Genomic DNA, 18,192 nt, shown 5'->3' with positions numbered 1-18,192 from the left:
AGGCAATTCTGAAGCACGTATATATAGGCATGGAGTGAGTGGGATTCTTTCACTTTATGCTGCTTTGAATCTGCTTTTGCATTATGGGGTATAGACAGCACATATTCTCTCTGTGGGGAAAAAATGCAGAGCATTGCCATTTTTTATGCCCATTTCTTGATGAATAAATTCCATATCTATGTTTTGGTTAATGTCACGTCCATATGGCAGTATTGTTCCCCATCAGACAAATTTATTGAATCGAGGACGGAAATTTGGAATCTAAGCTCAACGCTAGCTAGAAAACTCTGCCCTTGAATGTCCACTAACTGTATAGTCACACCAGAAGCAAAGGAAATAATCTTTTCAGAGAAATGAAAAACTTAGCATGAAGCCCTGTTGGGATCCCATTTGAGAAACTCTAGACTAGTCTAGGCTTTTTGATTACTCGATTCGCTTAGTGGAGCTATCACCATACCAATTAATTGTAAAATTAAAATCTACTGGAGCCCTGATCTAATATAAATATACCAATTATTTAAGTTGAATTTTTTTTTTTTCGATTTAGATATTACCTATCACGATTTGATTCGACTTTTGAATCATTGGAGTTAAAAAAAAAAAATTAATTAAGCCGTGAAAAACATCGTCTCCAAAACGCACAAGTCATTGTGTTTCGTTCTGATCCTAAGTTCAAGCAGAGGTTTTTCATAACCAGCCTATGATTATTAACAAAAACTAAAAAAAAACTGGAGAGCTGTCACTGTTTATATGAAGAAAAGTGAACTTCTTGCATAGTTTTTTTTTTAAATTTCCCTTTAATTGCATCTTTTTATAGTCTAATTATATGAAATTAGGTTATAAATTATAGTAAAAATATAAAATTAATTATAGAAGATTGAGATGCATATAGCGGAAAAAATACATTGCTCACCCCTAATTTACAACAAGTTTTATTTTGATCCAAAAATTTATTTTTATTTATTTTTCTGGTTTATTTTTCCGATCCATAAGTTAGAAAAAAAAAGACAAAAAGTTGTTGGAAAACAACAAAAGAGATAAAAAAAAAAAAATAGTTGGTTATCGTGATACTAGCAACAAAAATGATCTAGTTTGGTGTATATAAACTTCATTCGATGAGAAAAGTTTGATGATGATGAGCTTTTCCTATCAACATGCATGGAAAATGAGATCAAGTTCCCTTTTAATTTTATGGGTTCAATTGAATTTTGATTTCTTGAGTGATTTTGGGGTTTTTTTTTTTTATTTAGGAAGGTTTTTACTATGTTTATTATATATATTTGATGAAAATATATTGAAAAATAACTCATAAACATTGTTTAGTAATTTTTCAACCACTATAGCAGTGGTTAAATTCTAAGTAAGGTAATAGCACGCGACAAGTCAACTATTTATTTTTTTAAAAAAAATAAATAGAATGCTGTCTATTTTATATATATATATAAATAAATATAAATAGCTATGGAGCACAAGTCTAACCTAGGTCCACGTGTCTGAGTTTTTTCTTTAAATCCTTGATACGCCGAGCCACTCAAACTCACTCATCTAGCTCTTATTTTAAAAAAAATTAACATTGGGTTTTTGATCAATTTTTATTATTTATTTTTTAATATTAGATTGATTTTGAGTTAGTATTATTTTTTATTATATAATTAAAATTAAAAGTAAAAAATCCATTAAAATTAGCGCAAAATTTGAAACCGTAAAAAGTTCAAGAAATATCCAGTTGACATGGAACAACCGCTGCAATGTCATCACACAGCTAGTTTCGATGCCATGAACAACCAAATCATCTGATGAGTTATTAGAATTTAGAGGTAAAAGAATTGTTCTATCTTGGGAAAACAAAATCTTTTTTTTTTCCCTGTACTCTCTCCCTCCTAGTTAACTCTGCACGCACATCCTAAAAGATTTTGTTTCTAATTTTGATTTTTTTTATTTTTTTATTCATTTCTTGATTTTTTTTGTTTTTCAATTTAATTTTTAATTATTTTATTTCAATTATTTTTTAACAAGATTTAGTCCTTATTGTTTTTATTTTTATTTATTTTGATTTTTAATTTTTTATGATTGAGAATTTTACTTTATAATTTTTTCATATTTGTCTTCTACAAAGTAATTTCGGTCTCATAACTTGGTCCACTGATTTCGAAGATTAACTCAGTTCAATATTTTTTAAGATCTTTTTAAAAATTATTATTTTTATTATTCAACATTGAGTTATTGTGGCCTATGAGCTTCATGATTTGTTTTACTTTTTTTTTTAATTGAGTTATCCCTATCTCATATCTTTGATCGCGGGTTAATTGAGTTAGTTTGGGTTTACTCGGGTTTTTTTTTTCAATTTTATCATTTGATATTAAATTATTAATTTTTAAGCTTTGTGATTTTTTTCACTTTTTTTTTATGCGGGGTTATTTTGGGTTCAGGTTAGTCAAGTTAATACGTGTTGGCTCGAGGTATTTTCATTGTTTTTATTGATTTAACTTCGGTTTTTTTTTCTAGATCTTTTTTAAAATTTATTTTTTTAATTCCAATCTCATATCCTGTTTGGTGAGTTCGTAAGGTTAACCCGGATTGACTTGGGTTTTTTTCTTCAATATATTTTTTTTAAAATTGATTATTTTTACTTTTATCTTTTGACATTTAATTATTAGACCTTAAATTTTATAATTATTTTTACATAATTATTTCAATCCTATATTCTGAATTAAGTAACAATCAAGCTCATCATCTAAACATTTTTATTCAATTTGTTTTTAAAAAAACTCAGCCCACAACATAACATTAGTCACCACTCCAGTAAATATATATAAAGACTGGTGCTTCAAAAAAAAAAAAAAAAAAAAAAAAGAGGAGAGCCACTCATATCTATAGTTCGGCCATTACCCATTCGAAAAAAAGCCTGTCTGGGACAAGCCTACCGTGATTCGAATGCACACAGCTTCTCAATTTATTAACAAAGAATTGACAAGGGACTGTATTGTTGACGAAACAACATAAAAATTATTTAATTATTTTTCATAATAAAGGGACTAAATAATTCATTTTAAAAAAAATATAGGTACTAATTTATTATTAACTTTTATTTTATTTTTTTCATTAGGTTGACTTACCATTCTATTGGTTTGTTGTTCAAAAACACATGTGAGTGTTTGGAAGTTAAATGGTTTTTGTTTTTAAATGTATTTTTTGTGTTTTTTTTTTTATGATTTTAATATGTTAATATTAATATATATAAATTATTTTAATATATTTTTAAATAAAAAATACTTTAAACAAAATACCAAACACAAAATTTTTTTTATCATTTTCTCTCTTTATCTTTTCCTTTGCCTTTCTCTCCTTTCTTTTCTCCTCTCCTTTCCCTCTGCTTCTTCTTCCTTCCTCTTCTCTTTGCTCCATCATCACAGCAACAACTCAACAAAGAAAAAACAAAGAGAAAGAAAAGAGAGATACAATTAGTTCTTAATCATCTATTCACCACCAAAGGAAAAACCACAATCAAATTAAGCTCTTCATCTTCAAGAGTTCATTAATATCAAATTTGTACCTAAAAACTAGTTAATTTACATGTTTTAAAACTTGAAAATCTTAAATTTTTATGTTTAATTTGAGCTTTTAAATCTTTTTTCACTATTGCAGCATTGTTCGGAAGACGAAAATAATTGATCTGATGATGATTTGGCGTGGTTTTGAGGCTGGAGGGGTGGTGATTTGATCCTGAACAGCAGCAGCCCAAGGAAGAAGAAGGCTGCTGGAACTTGTAGTAAGAGTTATCATGCAGTCCTTAATTCTTACAAATTGTGCAACAAACTCCTTGTAATTTTACAATATTACAGTTAATCCCTTATATTTTAATCACTGTACATTAACAACTGGTTTCAGTCGATAGTTATCCAAGAATTAAGAGGTAGTTTTGGGTATTGATAATAAAACTAACAAATCTGTTTAACAGCCAATGAACTATTAAATGATTTCTTAAAGTAGAGGGAGTTATTAATTTATTTTGATAAATCAGAAGGATTGATTTATAATTTAACGATGCTGATCTCTTCTTGGCAATCAGAAAACATCTTGGGGCCATGGAGTCTTTGGATAATGCATTTTATTATTTTCCACCAAAAACGCGTTCACAGGAAATACACATATGGACAAGAGAAAAAACAATACACTGTTTAAGCTTATCCCACCTTTTCTAATCCACCAATGCTTCGCTGGATTAGACCTAATATATTAGAGAGAAGTAGGGTTAGAGTTTTTACTCTGATATATTTTTCTGCAGATCATGATTTAATGACAATTACAAGTATATATTTATAGATACATGAAGAAACATCACATATCACAATATCAAACAGAAAGAATAGCTAAACCAGCAGCTAAAAAACCAACTTAAATGTTAGTTTTGGAGAGAATATATATATAGATACAGCACTCGGGATCTCCAGTACTTTGGACCTACTAAATATTAAACAGATGACGCGGAATGGGGTTGAAAATTCTTTGTCCACTCTTCCCTCGTAGCTTGGACTTTGACTTTTGGTAGTTTCTAACTGAGTCTACACTTCAATCATCCATTCATTCCCTAAAGCACAAAGCCACAAACCAATGGAAAGTAAAGAGACCCTTTTCTTCGAAGTGTTTGAAGGGTAGAATTGGTCAGCACTTGGACCTCCACATACTATTTTACGCACACACACTCTCTTTTCTGTCTTCTCTTATGACCAGAGACTAGTCTAAGCTGAAAAACTCGTTTTCTCAGTCAAACTTCAAACTTTCTACCTTCCAATCTATATATACCTCTCTCTCCCTTCAGTTTTTCTCATCCTCATTCCAAACCTCCGCTTTTCTCTTTAAATACAAAGCTTCCTCAGCTAAAGCTTCACTCATTTACAGATATATACATCCTTACCTCTTTTCACCAGTACACAGAAAAAATTAATTCTAGTTCTGGCTACTTCTATGTTTTTAGCTTCTAGCTCTATACCATCTTGGTCATTCCAGAATCTTCTGCTCTTCTTACTTTTCCTGCTAGGAGGAAAGTTTTTGCTTCTAAGCAACCAAATGTTACAGGTGTAGAAAATGTGCTAATACTGCTTTGCTGGACAACAAGTTTTAGCATTTTAGAGCTAGCAAGAAGCATAATTGTGTTGCTTGTGGTAACTTTTAAGGGAGGTATACAAAATGGAGAGTGGTTTGTGCTGGGAGCAACAGACTTTGATTGCTGAGCTAGTCCAAGGTATGGAACTAGCAAAACAGTTAAGAGCTCATTTGAATGCAACATCGTCAGTTGAAAGTAGGGACGAGTTATTACAGAGGATACTAGCTTCTTATGAGAGGGCTCTCTTGATTCTCAACTGGGGTGGGTCAATGGGACAGCCACAAAGTGTTGGAGTCTCCGCTGGTGTTCCAGAGTCCCCCATATCCATTAATGGAAGCTCACGAAGTGACGAGTTCGATGGGGGTGTTAAGGATAATCAGGGTTATAATGAGGCCTCAAAGAAGAGGTGAACTTGTGGTTTACTGTTACAACTCTTGCATGTTGCTAGAAGATTATGTCCATTTCAGTTGTGCTAATGCTTCTTGTAAAATGTTTTCCGATTTGGATTGCAGAAAGACCACTCCCAGATGGACAGATCATGTTAGAGTCAGTCCTGAGAATGGACTTGAGGGTCCTCATGATGATGGCTATAGCTGGAGAAAATACGGGCAGAAAGATATTTTAGGAGCAAAATATCCCAGGTGACTAGTCCTTTCTCTCTTCTTTCTTGGAAAGTTACAAATGCCACCACTTGTGACTGTATACTTTACGGCTTAACAGTAACTAAGAGCACGAGTAAAAGAACTTGAAACTGACTCGTGTCACTAGTTTCTCACAGCAAGGGCTTGATGACATTGAAAGTATGTGTCACCAACCAAGCACTCAAAACTTAAATTATACAAAAAATTATATGTTTCAACAGTCATCTCATCTTGCTATATATAGTTTAGACATCTAATGAGAGATTGTTACATGTGCAGAAGCTATTACAGGTGCACCTACAGAAATACTCAGAACTGCTGGGCTACAAAGCAAGTGCAGAGATCAGATGAAGATCCCACCATATTTGAGATCACATACCGAGGAACGCACACCTGCGCTCATGGAAACCAATCGATTCCATCACCATCATCACCAGAAAAACAAGAAAAGAAACAAAAGAATACCAATAACAACTATCAACAACAGCAGTCACAGCAAGCCCTCTATAACTTCCAAAATAGCCTAAAGGTTATTACTGAGGACTTGGACAATAAAGAGATGGTATCTCCCTTCTCTTTTCCCTCTGCATACGGATGCTCAAAGAATGTGAGCAGTTATTCTCCGTCGTTTATATCTCCAGCTACACCTGAACCAACTCACTACTCAGTTTCACCATTCCAGATGAACAATTTTGTAGGAGCATATAATTTGCAGCATCTGGAATCGGATTTCACTGAGATAATCTCAACCAACACGTCAGCGACCAATTCTCCAATTGTGGACTTGGATTTCTCACTTGATCAAGTGGAGTTAGACCCCAACTTTCCGTTCGACACACCTGGATTTTTCTCATAATTTCATGCAGACACTCCACAATAAGAAATGAGAAAGTGCTGCATTTGTGTGCAATCCAACACTCTGGCTGGTTTCGCCTGTAGAACCTAGCTTGTATTATAAATGAGGAAAGGATGCATGTAAAATAGGATTAGCTATGGCAGCATTGAAAAATTTTGAAGTTCCTATAAATAACATCAGTAATTGTATTGCTACTAACTAAAACTTCCATTAACATAACATATGCTTATATAACCTCGAAAGACAATTCAGCAGTAGATTAGAGGCCACTGCATGTTGACTTCTAGGACCAAAAAAGAAAACAAGGAAAAACACTTAGAAGCATCGCAAACAAGAATAAATTTAACGATCACGCAGAGACAGCACAGAAAAATGTACAAACCACTCTTGTTTGCATACGAACCTATTATATGTCGATTTTACACGATAGCTCACAAATACATTCTGTCATTCATAGGAAATCACCCAACTGATGAAGATTCCAAAAGAAAATGGACCACAGATCAAGACGGTTCCTTACAAGAAAAATACACGATGTACAAAACGCTAAGCTGAATACTTATGATTCCTTGTAACAGTTTTGCAATGAATCAGTATCTCCAGCACTCGGCTGGAATGAAGCCTTAATGCACAGGTACTTGTGGCTGACCAGAAGCAGAGCATAAGTAACAAGGACTGCATAAGTATGGACCATTCGAACATCCATCTGGAGTAAGAGCATGGAAGTAGAGAGAGATCACTAATCGATGTTTGCAAAGTGAAGGAGATATCGTGATTGAATAAATTACCTAGACAGAAGGTTTCTTTTCCTCTTCGATTTCTGAAACAGGATCTGATGAACTTTTTTCGGGGGCATTTTCATTCCTAATAGCTTGTCTTAGCCCCAAGACAATGAATAAGTTGGTTAGGGTGAGAAGTGACTCAGCTCCTCCATGCAACCAATCCACATTAGACAAGGAAGTACCATAATGCACCTTTGCTGCCTCAACCATGCAAACATAAGTCCCACTAGAAAGTTAGGGAAGGCATGAATAATAAAGCTGATTGATGTTCAAATTAAATCCTATACAGTGGGAGAAGTTACCATAAATTCCTGCTGGGACTGCTCAACAGATGTGGAGCAACCAAAGAACCATTAGGAAGAAAGTCAGTATAGATAAAACAAGCTGTCTGACAACAGAAGACATTCGAAAAATGGCAGAACAAGAATTATAAACCTAGTCAGGGAAAATTTCATGCAAAAGGAACAATGTTTAAAAATCCACCAATATTATTCATCAACATATTAGGTTAATCCCCAAGTTCTGATCCTACAATACGATATTATATATCATTAATGGCACAAATACAATGTGCGTTGCATGAAAAGATCTCTTCTTTTTAATGGAACCTGTTTGGCTGTTGCCCTTAATCCCCCATTCACAAACACTTCTAGTCCTCGGCCATATGAGAACACGAAAGGACGTGTTTTAGTAAAGAGAGGAAAAGGGTATCTCCAGACAGTTCAATTTTTTACTAATTTCTACATTAATCCAACAAATTAACTAAAAATTCCTAAAACTTCAAAATCCACCTCATTCCTCAATTCAATAATTTCAAGCATCAAAATAACAAACAAGAAAACTGCAAGCACAAATATGGCCAAAGAAACTCACTGGTAGCCCCAACAAAGGCAAGCAAGAAGTAGAAACCAAAGAGAGTGAGCTTAGGAGCAGTCTTGGATTTGGTAATGAAGTACAAGAAACCAATGTAAGGAAACAAAGAGAATGCAAACAGCTGTGAGGCAATGCTCTGTGAGTCAATGTTAGGTGCCCATGGATCAACTGGAAACATCAAACCAGCACCACAAACTACCCTCCTTTTCCTCTTGCAACCACCAAGTCTTGTTTTTTCTGTGAAGTAGAAATCTTTGCCTACTCTACATGGGTCTTTTGGAAGATTTTGCAAGAAATAAGAAGAACCCACATAGGAAACAGGGATTAGTGAACTCGGTACTCTGCAAACAGGTTGCGAAAAACTGATCATCATGTCAAGAAAGAATCTTAGCTTTTGCTGTTGTGGATTGGGAGTCAGAGACGGAGGTGAACTGAATCCTAACTTCTGCTTAAGAGTTTATATTCTGTTGAAAAACATCATAGACTTCTGGGCCTCCTAAAGTGTTATGAACCTTAATCAGATTATCTGGCCCCTTCTTGTAGGCATCATTGCAAGGGGCTTGGACCTGAAATTACGCCTATTTTGCAACTTACTTCTTTTATTATTATTATTATTATTATTATTATTATTTTAAGTTCTAAGTTATTTATACTTGGATCGGTAAATTCATAAAAATAAGAAATTCTCAGTAATTTATATTCTATTTTTAGATTAAATTATACAATAAACTAAAACACACTTTTAAGTTTTAATAACTATTCTCTCACATTTCGTTATTAATAGCAAAATTTTTTATCTTTTTGATCCTTGAATTTTTTTGCACTATAGTTAAATTTTATTTTTTTTCAATGTCACCTTAACATGGTTTTACATGTTGGAATCAACTTCGATTTGCATGCTCGAGTGTATCCAAAATGACTAAAAATATTTCAATGTTAAATTAAAGATGAAATTTACAAATAAAGATTTAGGTTATTGTTAAAAAAATGAAAGAAAAATAACCAAAATTAACATAAAAACAAGCCCTTTTCATTTACATTGTTCAAAAGGCATGGAAAAAATCAATATAGTCCCTAAAGTTTTAATTTTTGCATATTTAGTCCTTATTATTTTAAGTTTTTACAGTTTGATTATAAACTTTATTTTTATCATGTTTTAGTCACTCAATATTAAGAGAAGAGATAAAAAGTCAATAAAAAATAAATAAAGAAAAAGTGTGATCGGCCATATTTTAATCATAAAAATAACGATGCTGATGTCAATGACTTTTGTTTCAGAGATGAGAGTTCAATGAAAGTTGTTTTAACATTTAAACATATATATATATATATATATAAATAGATTGTGACTTGTTAATTTTATTTTGATTTGTAATTTTTACATTAATTAAATGTATTTTTAGATTAAAAATAATTTTATTAAAATATCTAAGATATTTTAGTTCAAGACAAGTTGAGATTTGAATTATAATGGTGGTCCAAGAATTTAGAGGTCAGAATTTGAATGAAATTCTATTTTAGAAAAATAGAGGTGGCGACAAAAAGTGTCACTCACCCATTTAAAAAACAGAAGAAAACTAGGCCTGCAAGGCTAGCTTTCTAGGCTTGTGCGTCTCAAGGCTTTTCATTTAGGCCAGGGGTGTAGGCTCATCCTTTCAGGAAAAAGTGAGTGCACCATCGTGGCACATGGAAATTTTCAGAAGACACTTTAATAGTGTATTTCTGGCGCAAAACGTGATAAACACCATCAATATTCCGTGCATGGCTGAATCGGACTTCAAATTCGTTTAGATAATTATTAACGAAAACAATTATAAATAGCAATCTTAATTCAGAAAAATCTGGAATATTATGACTTTTCATATCCAATGAATAATGTATTCTCGAAATCTCATGCCTTCATTCTCATTAAAAGTGAAGAAAAAAAAATTCTTTCCTTTAGCAGGAATAAAGTAATTGTTTGAAATTGTTGTTGGTTTTTCACTTCTGGCTGCTAGCTTTTCATGTCGTTCAGATAGATCAAGCTGTTGCAGAAAAATTAATCTGTACGAAAATTAACTCGACGTGAACTGATTGATTTAATAGGTTTAAAAATTAAACTGCTTGCCAACCAATCAATCAACAAAAACAAGAAAAAGGTATATGAATCTCTAAGCTGAACCACCAAAAAGGAAGGAATCGTATATATATAATTCAACATTCCCAGCAAAATATAACATAAGAATCCCACATACGAAAGAAAAAAAATTATAACGAAAATTGTTCATGATGTATTTGAGTCCATTTTATCAATTAACTGGAGGGCTGCCAGCCTCTTTCCACATTCCAAGCTTTCATCTATGATCTTCCTCATGTCATATTGATACTTAAAGCCCATCTTCATCAACTTTGATGAATCGCATTTGATTCCTCTGATCTCTGGTTCTTCCCTGAACCTAAAATTAAAAGTTAATCATTACTATTAGCAAAATCACAGCAGAAAACATGGAATGCCCCTTCTTTACTCTGGTCTAATGGCTCGATTAGGGATATAATTACTTATTTTTCTAATATTTCATTATATTTTGTACGTAATTGAGTTAGTTTTATTTTTAAATATATATTAAGTTTCTAATATATCATTCTAGTGAGATTTTGAAGTTAGTTCATCAGTTATAGTCTATATGTGAGAATCATTTGAATTAAGAACTTAGAGTATATTCAATTAAAAGCTTATTATTGCCTTCAAATCATGTGACTAATTCCGATGGATTGTCTTGAAAATCTCATTCAAAGAATAAATTAAAAACTTAACGTATGTTTAAGATCAAACTGGTTCAGGAAATTACAATAAGTTTTTAAAAAATACCTTATTAATAAGGACAAATTCAGCTATTAATCCGTTTCCTCTTATACAGATGAAAATTTTAAGAGGAAAGAAGAATTCTTACTTTTCATCTATCTTGAATTCTGGATGATTTTCTTCAAGGTAAGCTTTAATTTCTCTAACAGTTGGATCAGCAGCTGAACAGAGGAATCTACCTTTCATTGATGGGTTTTCCATGCAAAATATGTGTGCCTCACAAACATCATCAATGCCAACAAGAGGAACTGATCCCAAAACTTCTTCTATAAACTTCAAACCTTGATAGTAACCAAATATGTTGCCAGTAAATGGTGAAATAATCACTTGTACACTCGAAGGCACATGGGAAAGAATAGTCTCTCCTCCCACTAGACCACAGAGAAGAGTCACCACTTCAAGCTTCGCATCCTCAATTTCATTATAACTCAAAACCTCTTTCTCAGCTAATGTTTTTGAATTCGTATATTCCTACGGAAATAGAAAGAATCACCAACCATGCCATGTCCCTTCAGGGAATATAAAAAGAAAGAAAGGACCCACTACACAAGATTTAACAATTTTATCGACGGAATTTTTCCATCGGCATAAGATACATGTTTTGTCGGTAATTAATTTACCTACGAAATCACTGACGGAAATGCTCCGTCGGTGAATCTTTCATCGGTAATTTTTTATATAAAGCGGGTAATTTAATTTTTTTTATTACCAATGGATTTATCGACGGATATACCAACGAAATTCCATCGGTAATTATTTAAAAACATTTTAAAAAAATCATTTTATAAAATTATAAAATAATTAAATTAACATTAATCAACACTGTATAATATATACTCAAAATTCTTGGAAAAAAATAAGAAAATCAACTCAAACAAATTTGCAACAAATAAATAAAATGAAAAAAAAATTCAACTAAAAAGTTTCGTATGAAAAAAATGAAGTTGCAATTGCTAAAAATTTAAAAATCCTATAAATAAATCAACTAAAAATTAATCTCATATGAAAAAAAAATCTCACAACAACATCTATACAATTATTAAGAACAAAAACAATAAAAAACAAATATAGTGAAAAAAATCATGAAAAAAAAAGAAAAAAAAATCTTACCTTAATGTAGTTGCAAGTGAAGCTAAGGATAGAAAAAAAATTTCGTAAAGCATATTAATTAAAAAAAAAACTAAAAGGATAAAAGAAAAAAGAAAAAGAAGACATACCCGAGCATGAAAGAAAAGAGAAGGAGATGAGGAGAGAAAAGAAGAGAAAGAAATAGATATTGATGTTTTTTATATATAGTGAAGAAGAAGAAGTAGAAGAAGAAGAATTATAAAAAATGAGTCTGTCTCTTGTGAAATAAGAGCATTCAGGCTTTTTATTGGAGCGTGTTAGCGACGGATTTACCTACGGATAATTGAATATTAATATTTTTTAATTATTAATATGCTAAATTTTTAGCAATAAAAATTTTACATACGCATTCGTCGGTAATTCTGTTAGTAAAAATGACACGTCATCATTTTTTTTGTTTTGTTTTAAATTTTTTTCCCACGGTAATTCCCTCGGTATATACCGAGAGAATATTTCCATCGGTAAAATCCCTCAAAAATTTACCGACGAAAATATTCCTTTAGTATTTCCGTTTGTATTTATCGATTTTCTGGTAGTGACCAACATCATCCTTAGTGGTAATTCAGGGTAAGATAGGAGAAATACCATTACATAATCATTGGCATAAGTGAGTGAGAGATCAGAAGGAGTCCAGCAGGATTCATCCATGCAAGATTTATAGCCACTTCCATGTTCATTCAATGGTGATGATGCCAACACAGTTGCAGTGTAGATGAGACGCTTAACAGTTTGTGATTTGACGCAACAGTCAGCTATGCTCCTCGCTCCAGCAATTGTTGCTTCCACTCTATCCTTGTACTGTTTTTCAACTTTCAAAATTATATGTTAATTGTAACCAAGAAAAACAGTATTTGCTAATTGCTCATAATATTTAAATCCCAACTACAAATTACTGACCCGAGAACTTTCGGGGTCATGTTGCATTGGAGTGGCAACATGGAAAACAAATTCACACCCTTGAATTGCATCGTCAAACTCATGGGGATTGTATATATCAGCTTGGAACAGGACTAATTTGGTATCTGCGTTTGGAAGGGAATTGAGTAGGCCTACTTTGGATTTGTCCTCTGCTATTCCAAGAAAACATGTAAGACATCCATGTTAACACAAACAAAACAAAAAAATAAAAGAGAGGGGGAGAGAGACCCAAGTTTCTTAGTGTTGCATGGACAGTGTAGCCTTTCACCAATAGCTTCCTGACGAGCCAGGAACCAATATACCCAGAGCCTCCTGTAACACAGACTTTTGTGGCCATGGCGTGTGAGAAATAGCTCTTCTGTTGCTTCTGTTTTTGGGAGGGCAGCTGACATGCATTATATGGGTGGACACCTGGAAAAGAACTTATCCTTGTATATATGTCCTATTATCACCACCAAGTTTGTGTGGTTAACGATCAATGTTGAAAATCTTCTTGTGCGAACTTTTCCGAGTTACTTGTATCCAATGTTGAAGATAACAAATGCTGTACACTACAGCCCGTGATTCCATGAACATGCATGGGACACGTGCTAATGATGTTGTCATGAAGATATAGGTGAATATTCAAGCAAGTAACAAGTTTACGTATTGAATAATTAATTAATTTCTTGCTATTATTTTTAGTTGAAATAGTTGGTGGCCAGTGTTTGGTTCCTGGTAAACTAAGATGATTATTTATAAAAAAATTTATCTGATAAATTTAAGGACTCAAATATTTAAATATTTTTTAAAAGAGAAAAATTATAATAATATTTTAAAGACATGAATTCTGAAAATATATATGCTAAAAATATTAAGAATGAAAAGTGTGAACTTAGAGTTTTAAGGATTCATGATATATTTATAACTTATGTATTCTTTTGTGGAAATAATAAGTATTGAATCTTAGAAAAATTTCTAAATGAGTGTTGGGTTCAAAAAAGGTGTTTGAGCATGTTAGAGATCAAAAATAAATCCAGAAACATTATTTGGGCTCAAGCATGTTGGGCTCAGACATGATAGCCCGAGCCCATGTGGGTGCCGGGGTGCACGCCTAGCGCCAAGAGCAATGGGCAGCACGCCCAGCATTGGATGTGTGCTTAGCATGGGCTCGACTACCATGCCCGAGCTCATGTACCTTGGTAAAAGTTGAGCTGAGTATGATAGTCCAAGCCAATGACAATATTTTTTAGTCTGGGAGGTTTTTAGGCTTTTTTAAATTTAGATTTGTCAATATTGCAAACGAAAGTACTAAACAATTATATTATAATTATAAAAATAACTTATTGGCATAAATGAAATGTTATAGCGTGTGTGGAGATATACAATAAATTATAATTTAAATTTGATCGGTCGCCCAGTTCTAATCACCTGTATGTCAGAAGAACTATTTTATTTTCACAAATAAATTTTCAGTGCTATTTTAACTAATTTTTTAAGCCACCAAGCTATTCAAAAAAAAAAAAAAAAAAACAGCTCCGATAAAACTTTTTACTATTCAGATGTGATGAATTGAGTTGGAAATAATAATTTGGAAAGCAGAAGGAAATAATTAGTTGAACCTCTCGTCCGATTGGTCTGCATGAATCGCTTGGAATTGCTTCTTTTCCGTTTCCAGTACGTGACACAACCATTCTTTGAATATAGTGATACAATAGTAGCTACAAATTTAAGCCAGAAATATAAAATCGATAGTGCTAAAATCTTTTTGAAACACTGACTTCAAAAATGATGGATGGAGTTGGAGCATTGAGGTAACCGGCGACGATCTTTACGAGTTCTCTAATCAGAACACGTGTTTAATACAAACAGAACGAGGAAACCACCACAATAGAAACAGTGGTTCCTTGCAGCCGAAACAAGTACAAACTACAAAGAAATGATGGTAGGGGCTAAGATGCGGGTTCAAATGCAGCCTGTTCAAGCCAAACACCATTGAAGTTGGATTGCCACAATCTTACCATCCCATCAGTTCCTGAGGTTGCTAAGGTCATTCCACTCATGTCCCATTCCATCTGCCACACCTAATTGCAAAGGAACATAATATTCAGGAGTCTACTACTTCCCTTTTCAACAAAACTAAACTAAACTAAAGCATAGAAAACATAGTTGACAAATCATATCCTGGCAGCTCCTTGCTACATGTAAGTTTAGCCAGCTGCCTTGGCAAACATTCCATATTCATCTCACTCCAATTGTCCAGTTTGGTCTCTCCAACATTCCATTTGATAATTAGATTATTAATCAGAACAATATAAAAGCACGACAAAATCTCTATCTATATGATGCATGTACCATCTTTCTTGGATTAGAAAAATAAAGATCAATAAAGATTCAAATGCTGGCATTTATACCTCGCCCTCATATCCAGAAAGCAATGCAACTTTTTCTACTGAAAGCCTTCCATCCAGGCCAGGGTTCAACCTAACATGCCATATTGTAATACCTTTGCGAGTTGCAACAGCTATTAACTCATATGCCCTGTGCAGAAACAATAAGACCAGTTTAGTATTTTCCAAAACAGACAGGACCGGTATACTAGTATTACTAACAAAGCAGGAGTCCAGGGCCGTGACAGCCCTAAGCAAATTGGTTCAAAGCCCTAGGATAGAAATTTTCCACAGTTTGCACCTGCCACATTTCTTTGCTGAATTGCATTCTAGATAGTGTCCGCTAGAATACCTACTGTACTAATGGCAAAACATAATGATTAGGGTTTGATTTCCTTAGTATCAGTATTTTAAACCCAGTCCTGCTCGGATCTAAATCCTACATTTTTCTCTTTGATGCCATCCTATTTTTTCCAAGTCTTGAATGGAAAATATAATAGAAATCCTACAATATCTTTTTTTTTTTTTTTTGTCTAGGACAGATTGCTGTAATCTCATCCGAGTTTAAATCCTAAAGAGGTCCACTAGATTTAGAAATTGTTCAGATTCTATCTTGAAGAAAAGTGCATAAAACAATTTGGATTCCTATCATTTGTCCACAAAATGGAAATTCATTTTCACTAATCAAGTACCAAACCCTTACCGGCCAACATTTGGTGCCCATGCAACTGCAAAAACCTGATCACTTTTGTCCAAGGACAATGCTAACTCGGCAACTGGAAGCCATCGATGATGGGCCTGATCAAACACCCACACCTGTGGAAATATAACATCCAATTAGCTTGACCAATACAGCAGTTCATCAGCTGATTTCTTAATCATTTTGGAAATTAATCAGCAACATACATAAAGGAAATTTTTTCTAGCATATGATAAAAGTAATCTTGCCTGCACTAATATTACCTTTAGTAACAAGCATTCAATTGAGTTGTGATTCACAAAGATTTTTGTTTTTAATGTATGGAAAGTGACATTCTTAAATTTTATTAACATGTTTCAATCAACACCGGCATGAAATGAACAGAATATAGCTTCCATCAGATGCATGATACACCTACCTTAGAACTGTTCAGTTGAGGTGTATCTGAGTTGAAACCCAGAACAAAGCTTGGTTCCTGGCTTTCATTCCGTTGTGGATTCCAAGAAATAGACGCAGAAAAGCATGAAGCCTTCCCAAATGTTGAAACTGAATCAATCACATTCTGAATTTCAGCCTGCTCAAAAGAAAAGGATGAAAGAAAGAAAGAAAGAAAGAAGAAAGAAAGAAGTTACAACTTTTTAAGCAGTTTGTGTGTCATTGAGAATTCATATATAAAATAGAATACCTGAAGCTGCCAATTCTTCAACTCAAAAGGATTCAAAAGCTCATAGACTTTCACATGGCCATCTGAATATGCCACAACCTGTAAACTATATACACATAATTATAAATTGAAATTGAACAGGTAAATTAAATTTTGGGCAGGAAACTTGATACAACAATGCCACACATTTCCCAAATGCTATTGTAGCAGAAGCCGAAGGGGTGTGTGTGTGTGTGGGTGTATGCATGTATCCACCCCTACCATCTAAGATGACTATTTCCTTTCAACAGAACTGAAAACCATACCTTCTTTACTTAATCAAAGCAATATATTTCTGTTACATGATGACCATAATTAGATCAGTGGATATTTCAATATGCTTTCTAGAAAAAGGAGCTCGATGTGCCACAATTGTTTGTTAAAAAAGACTTGGCCTGTTTTGAAAAACACCTTTAACACGCACAAGAAATGCAGGCTTACTATAAAATCTACTACTTCAATGCTATATGGTGATTCAGTTGCATCCATAGCACCAAGAGTTTCAAGAGCTCACCATTTTCAAACTTGTCCGGATTACTCCGAATTGAGCATCTAACACTTTACTTCCCTTGCAATGAAAAATCTTACAAAGCTTCCATTGAAGAGGTAGTCCATCTACACAATTATATGTAAATAAAAAACAACAATAATAAAGTACACCATCTTAATGAAACAGAAAACAATTCCAACAAACACAATCAAGCTCAAAAACAAAATCAATCTCAATCTGCACTGTAAAGTAAAAATCCTTTAATGTTAAGAAACCATAAAGCCCTTTATTTTTAACAAACAAATAGTACCTTCAGCAATCTCCTCCCACAAAGACAGACTCCCATCTCCACAAATACAGGCTACTGCATCCCCATACTCTGGTGGGATCCAGACAATTTTGACAATCCCACCTTCATGTATCTAAACAAGAATAAAAACACAAATTTAAGTTAAAAATAGAAACCCATTAGCGAATTTTGACACAAAAAGGACTGAACTTACTAACCCTAATGTTGGAGGTGGCGGTGAAGGAAGAGGAAGCAGGGTCAGGTGAGTCGAAGATTGAGAGAAACCCATTAAAAGAACCAGTTGCTAGTCTTTGGCCACAGTAGTTCCATGAAGTGCATGTAGTGCCTTTATCTAGTGTTGCCACTGATTTCTCCATGTCTCAACACACAAGATGCGCGAATTCCTTGAAGTCGGAGGTTACTGAGGCATGGCTGCTCTTGGTTTTGGAGAGGTTTCTGCAGGCCCAGTAGATTGCAGGCTTGGGTAGTAAAGTGTG

At 33.4% G+C, this 18,192-nt stretch overlaps 4 protein-coding genes across 4 annotated transcripts; 1 reads left to right on the top strand and 3 right to left on the bottom strand.

Moving 5' to 3' along the window:
* The first annotated feature begins 4,833 nt into the window (after positions 1–4,833).
* Positions 4,834–6,805, top strand: LOC7497840 (probable WRKY transcription factor 41). The gene is made up of 3 exons (XM_002304513.4): positions 4,834–5,510; positions 5,617–5,745; positions 6,025–6,805. Exons 1-3 carry the CDS (start codon positions 5,188–5,190, stop codon positions 6,599–6,601), a joined length of 1,029 nt encoding a protein of 342 aa, XP_002304549.1. The 5' UTR covers positions 4,834–5,187; the 3' UTR covers positions 6,602–6,805.
* A 169-nt stretch (positions 6,806–6,974) lies between these two features.
* LOC7497839 (uncharacterized) lies at positions 6,975–8,940 on the bottom strand. The gene is made up of 4 exons (XM_002303605.4): positions 8,257–8,940; positions 7,686–7,703; positions 7,390–7,580; positions 6,975–7,307 (listed from the first exon to the last, which is right to left on the bottom strand). The coding sequence occupies exons 1-3, from the start codon at positions 8,627–8,629 to the stop codon at positions 7,390–7,392; spliced, it is 582 nt and encodes a 193-aa protein (XP_002303641.1). The 5' UTR covers positions 8,630–8,940; the 3' UTR covers positions 6,975–7,307.
* Positions 8,941–10,412: 1,472 nt separating this feature from the next.
* LOC7497838 (putative anthocyanidin reductase) lies at positions 10,413–13,607 on the bottom strand. The gene is made up of 5 exons (XM_024597163.2): positions 13,373–13,607; positions 13,124–13,293; positions 12,812–13,024; positions 11,187–11,569; positions 10,413–10,691 (listed from the first exon to the last, which is right to left on the bottom strand). Exons 1-5 carry the CDS (start codon positions 13,479–13,481, stop codon positions 10,520–10,522), a joined length of 1,047 nt encoding a protein of 348 aa, XP_024452931.1. The 5' UTR covers positions 13,482–13,607; the 3' UTR covers positions 10,413–10,519.
* A 1,198-nt stretch (positions 13,608–14,805) lies between these two features.
* LOC7497837 (protein SEH1) lies at positions 14,806–18,179 on the bottom strand. The gene is made up of 8 exons (XM_002303603.4): positions 17,914–18,179; positions 17,717–17,828; positions 17,431–17,531; positions 16,899–16,976; positions 16,632–16,787; positions 16,217–16,329; positions 15,538–15,664; positions 14,806–15,207 (listed from the first exon to the last, which is right to left on the bottom strand). Exons 1-8 carry the CDS (start codon positions 18,070–18,072, stop codon positions 15,076–15,078), a joined length of 978 nt encoding a protein of 325 aa, XP_002303639.1. The 5' UTR covers positions 18,073–18,179; the 3' UTR covers positions 14,806–15,075.
* Positions 18,180–18,192: the final 13 nt, after the last annotated feature.

Source organism: Populus trichocarpa, chromosome 3, assembly GCF_000002775.5.
Source record: "Populus trichocarpa isolate Nisqually-1 chromosome 3, P.trichocarpa_v4.1, whole genome shotgun sequence".
Taxonomy (NCBI): Eukaryota; Viridiplantae; Streptophyta; class Magnoliopsida; order Malpighiales; family Salicaceae; genus Populus; species Populus trichocarpa.
The sequence above is the reverse complement of the archived record's forward strand: the minus strand, read 5'-3'. Positions and strand labels throughout refer to the sequence as shown.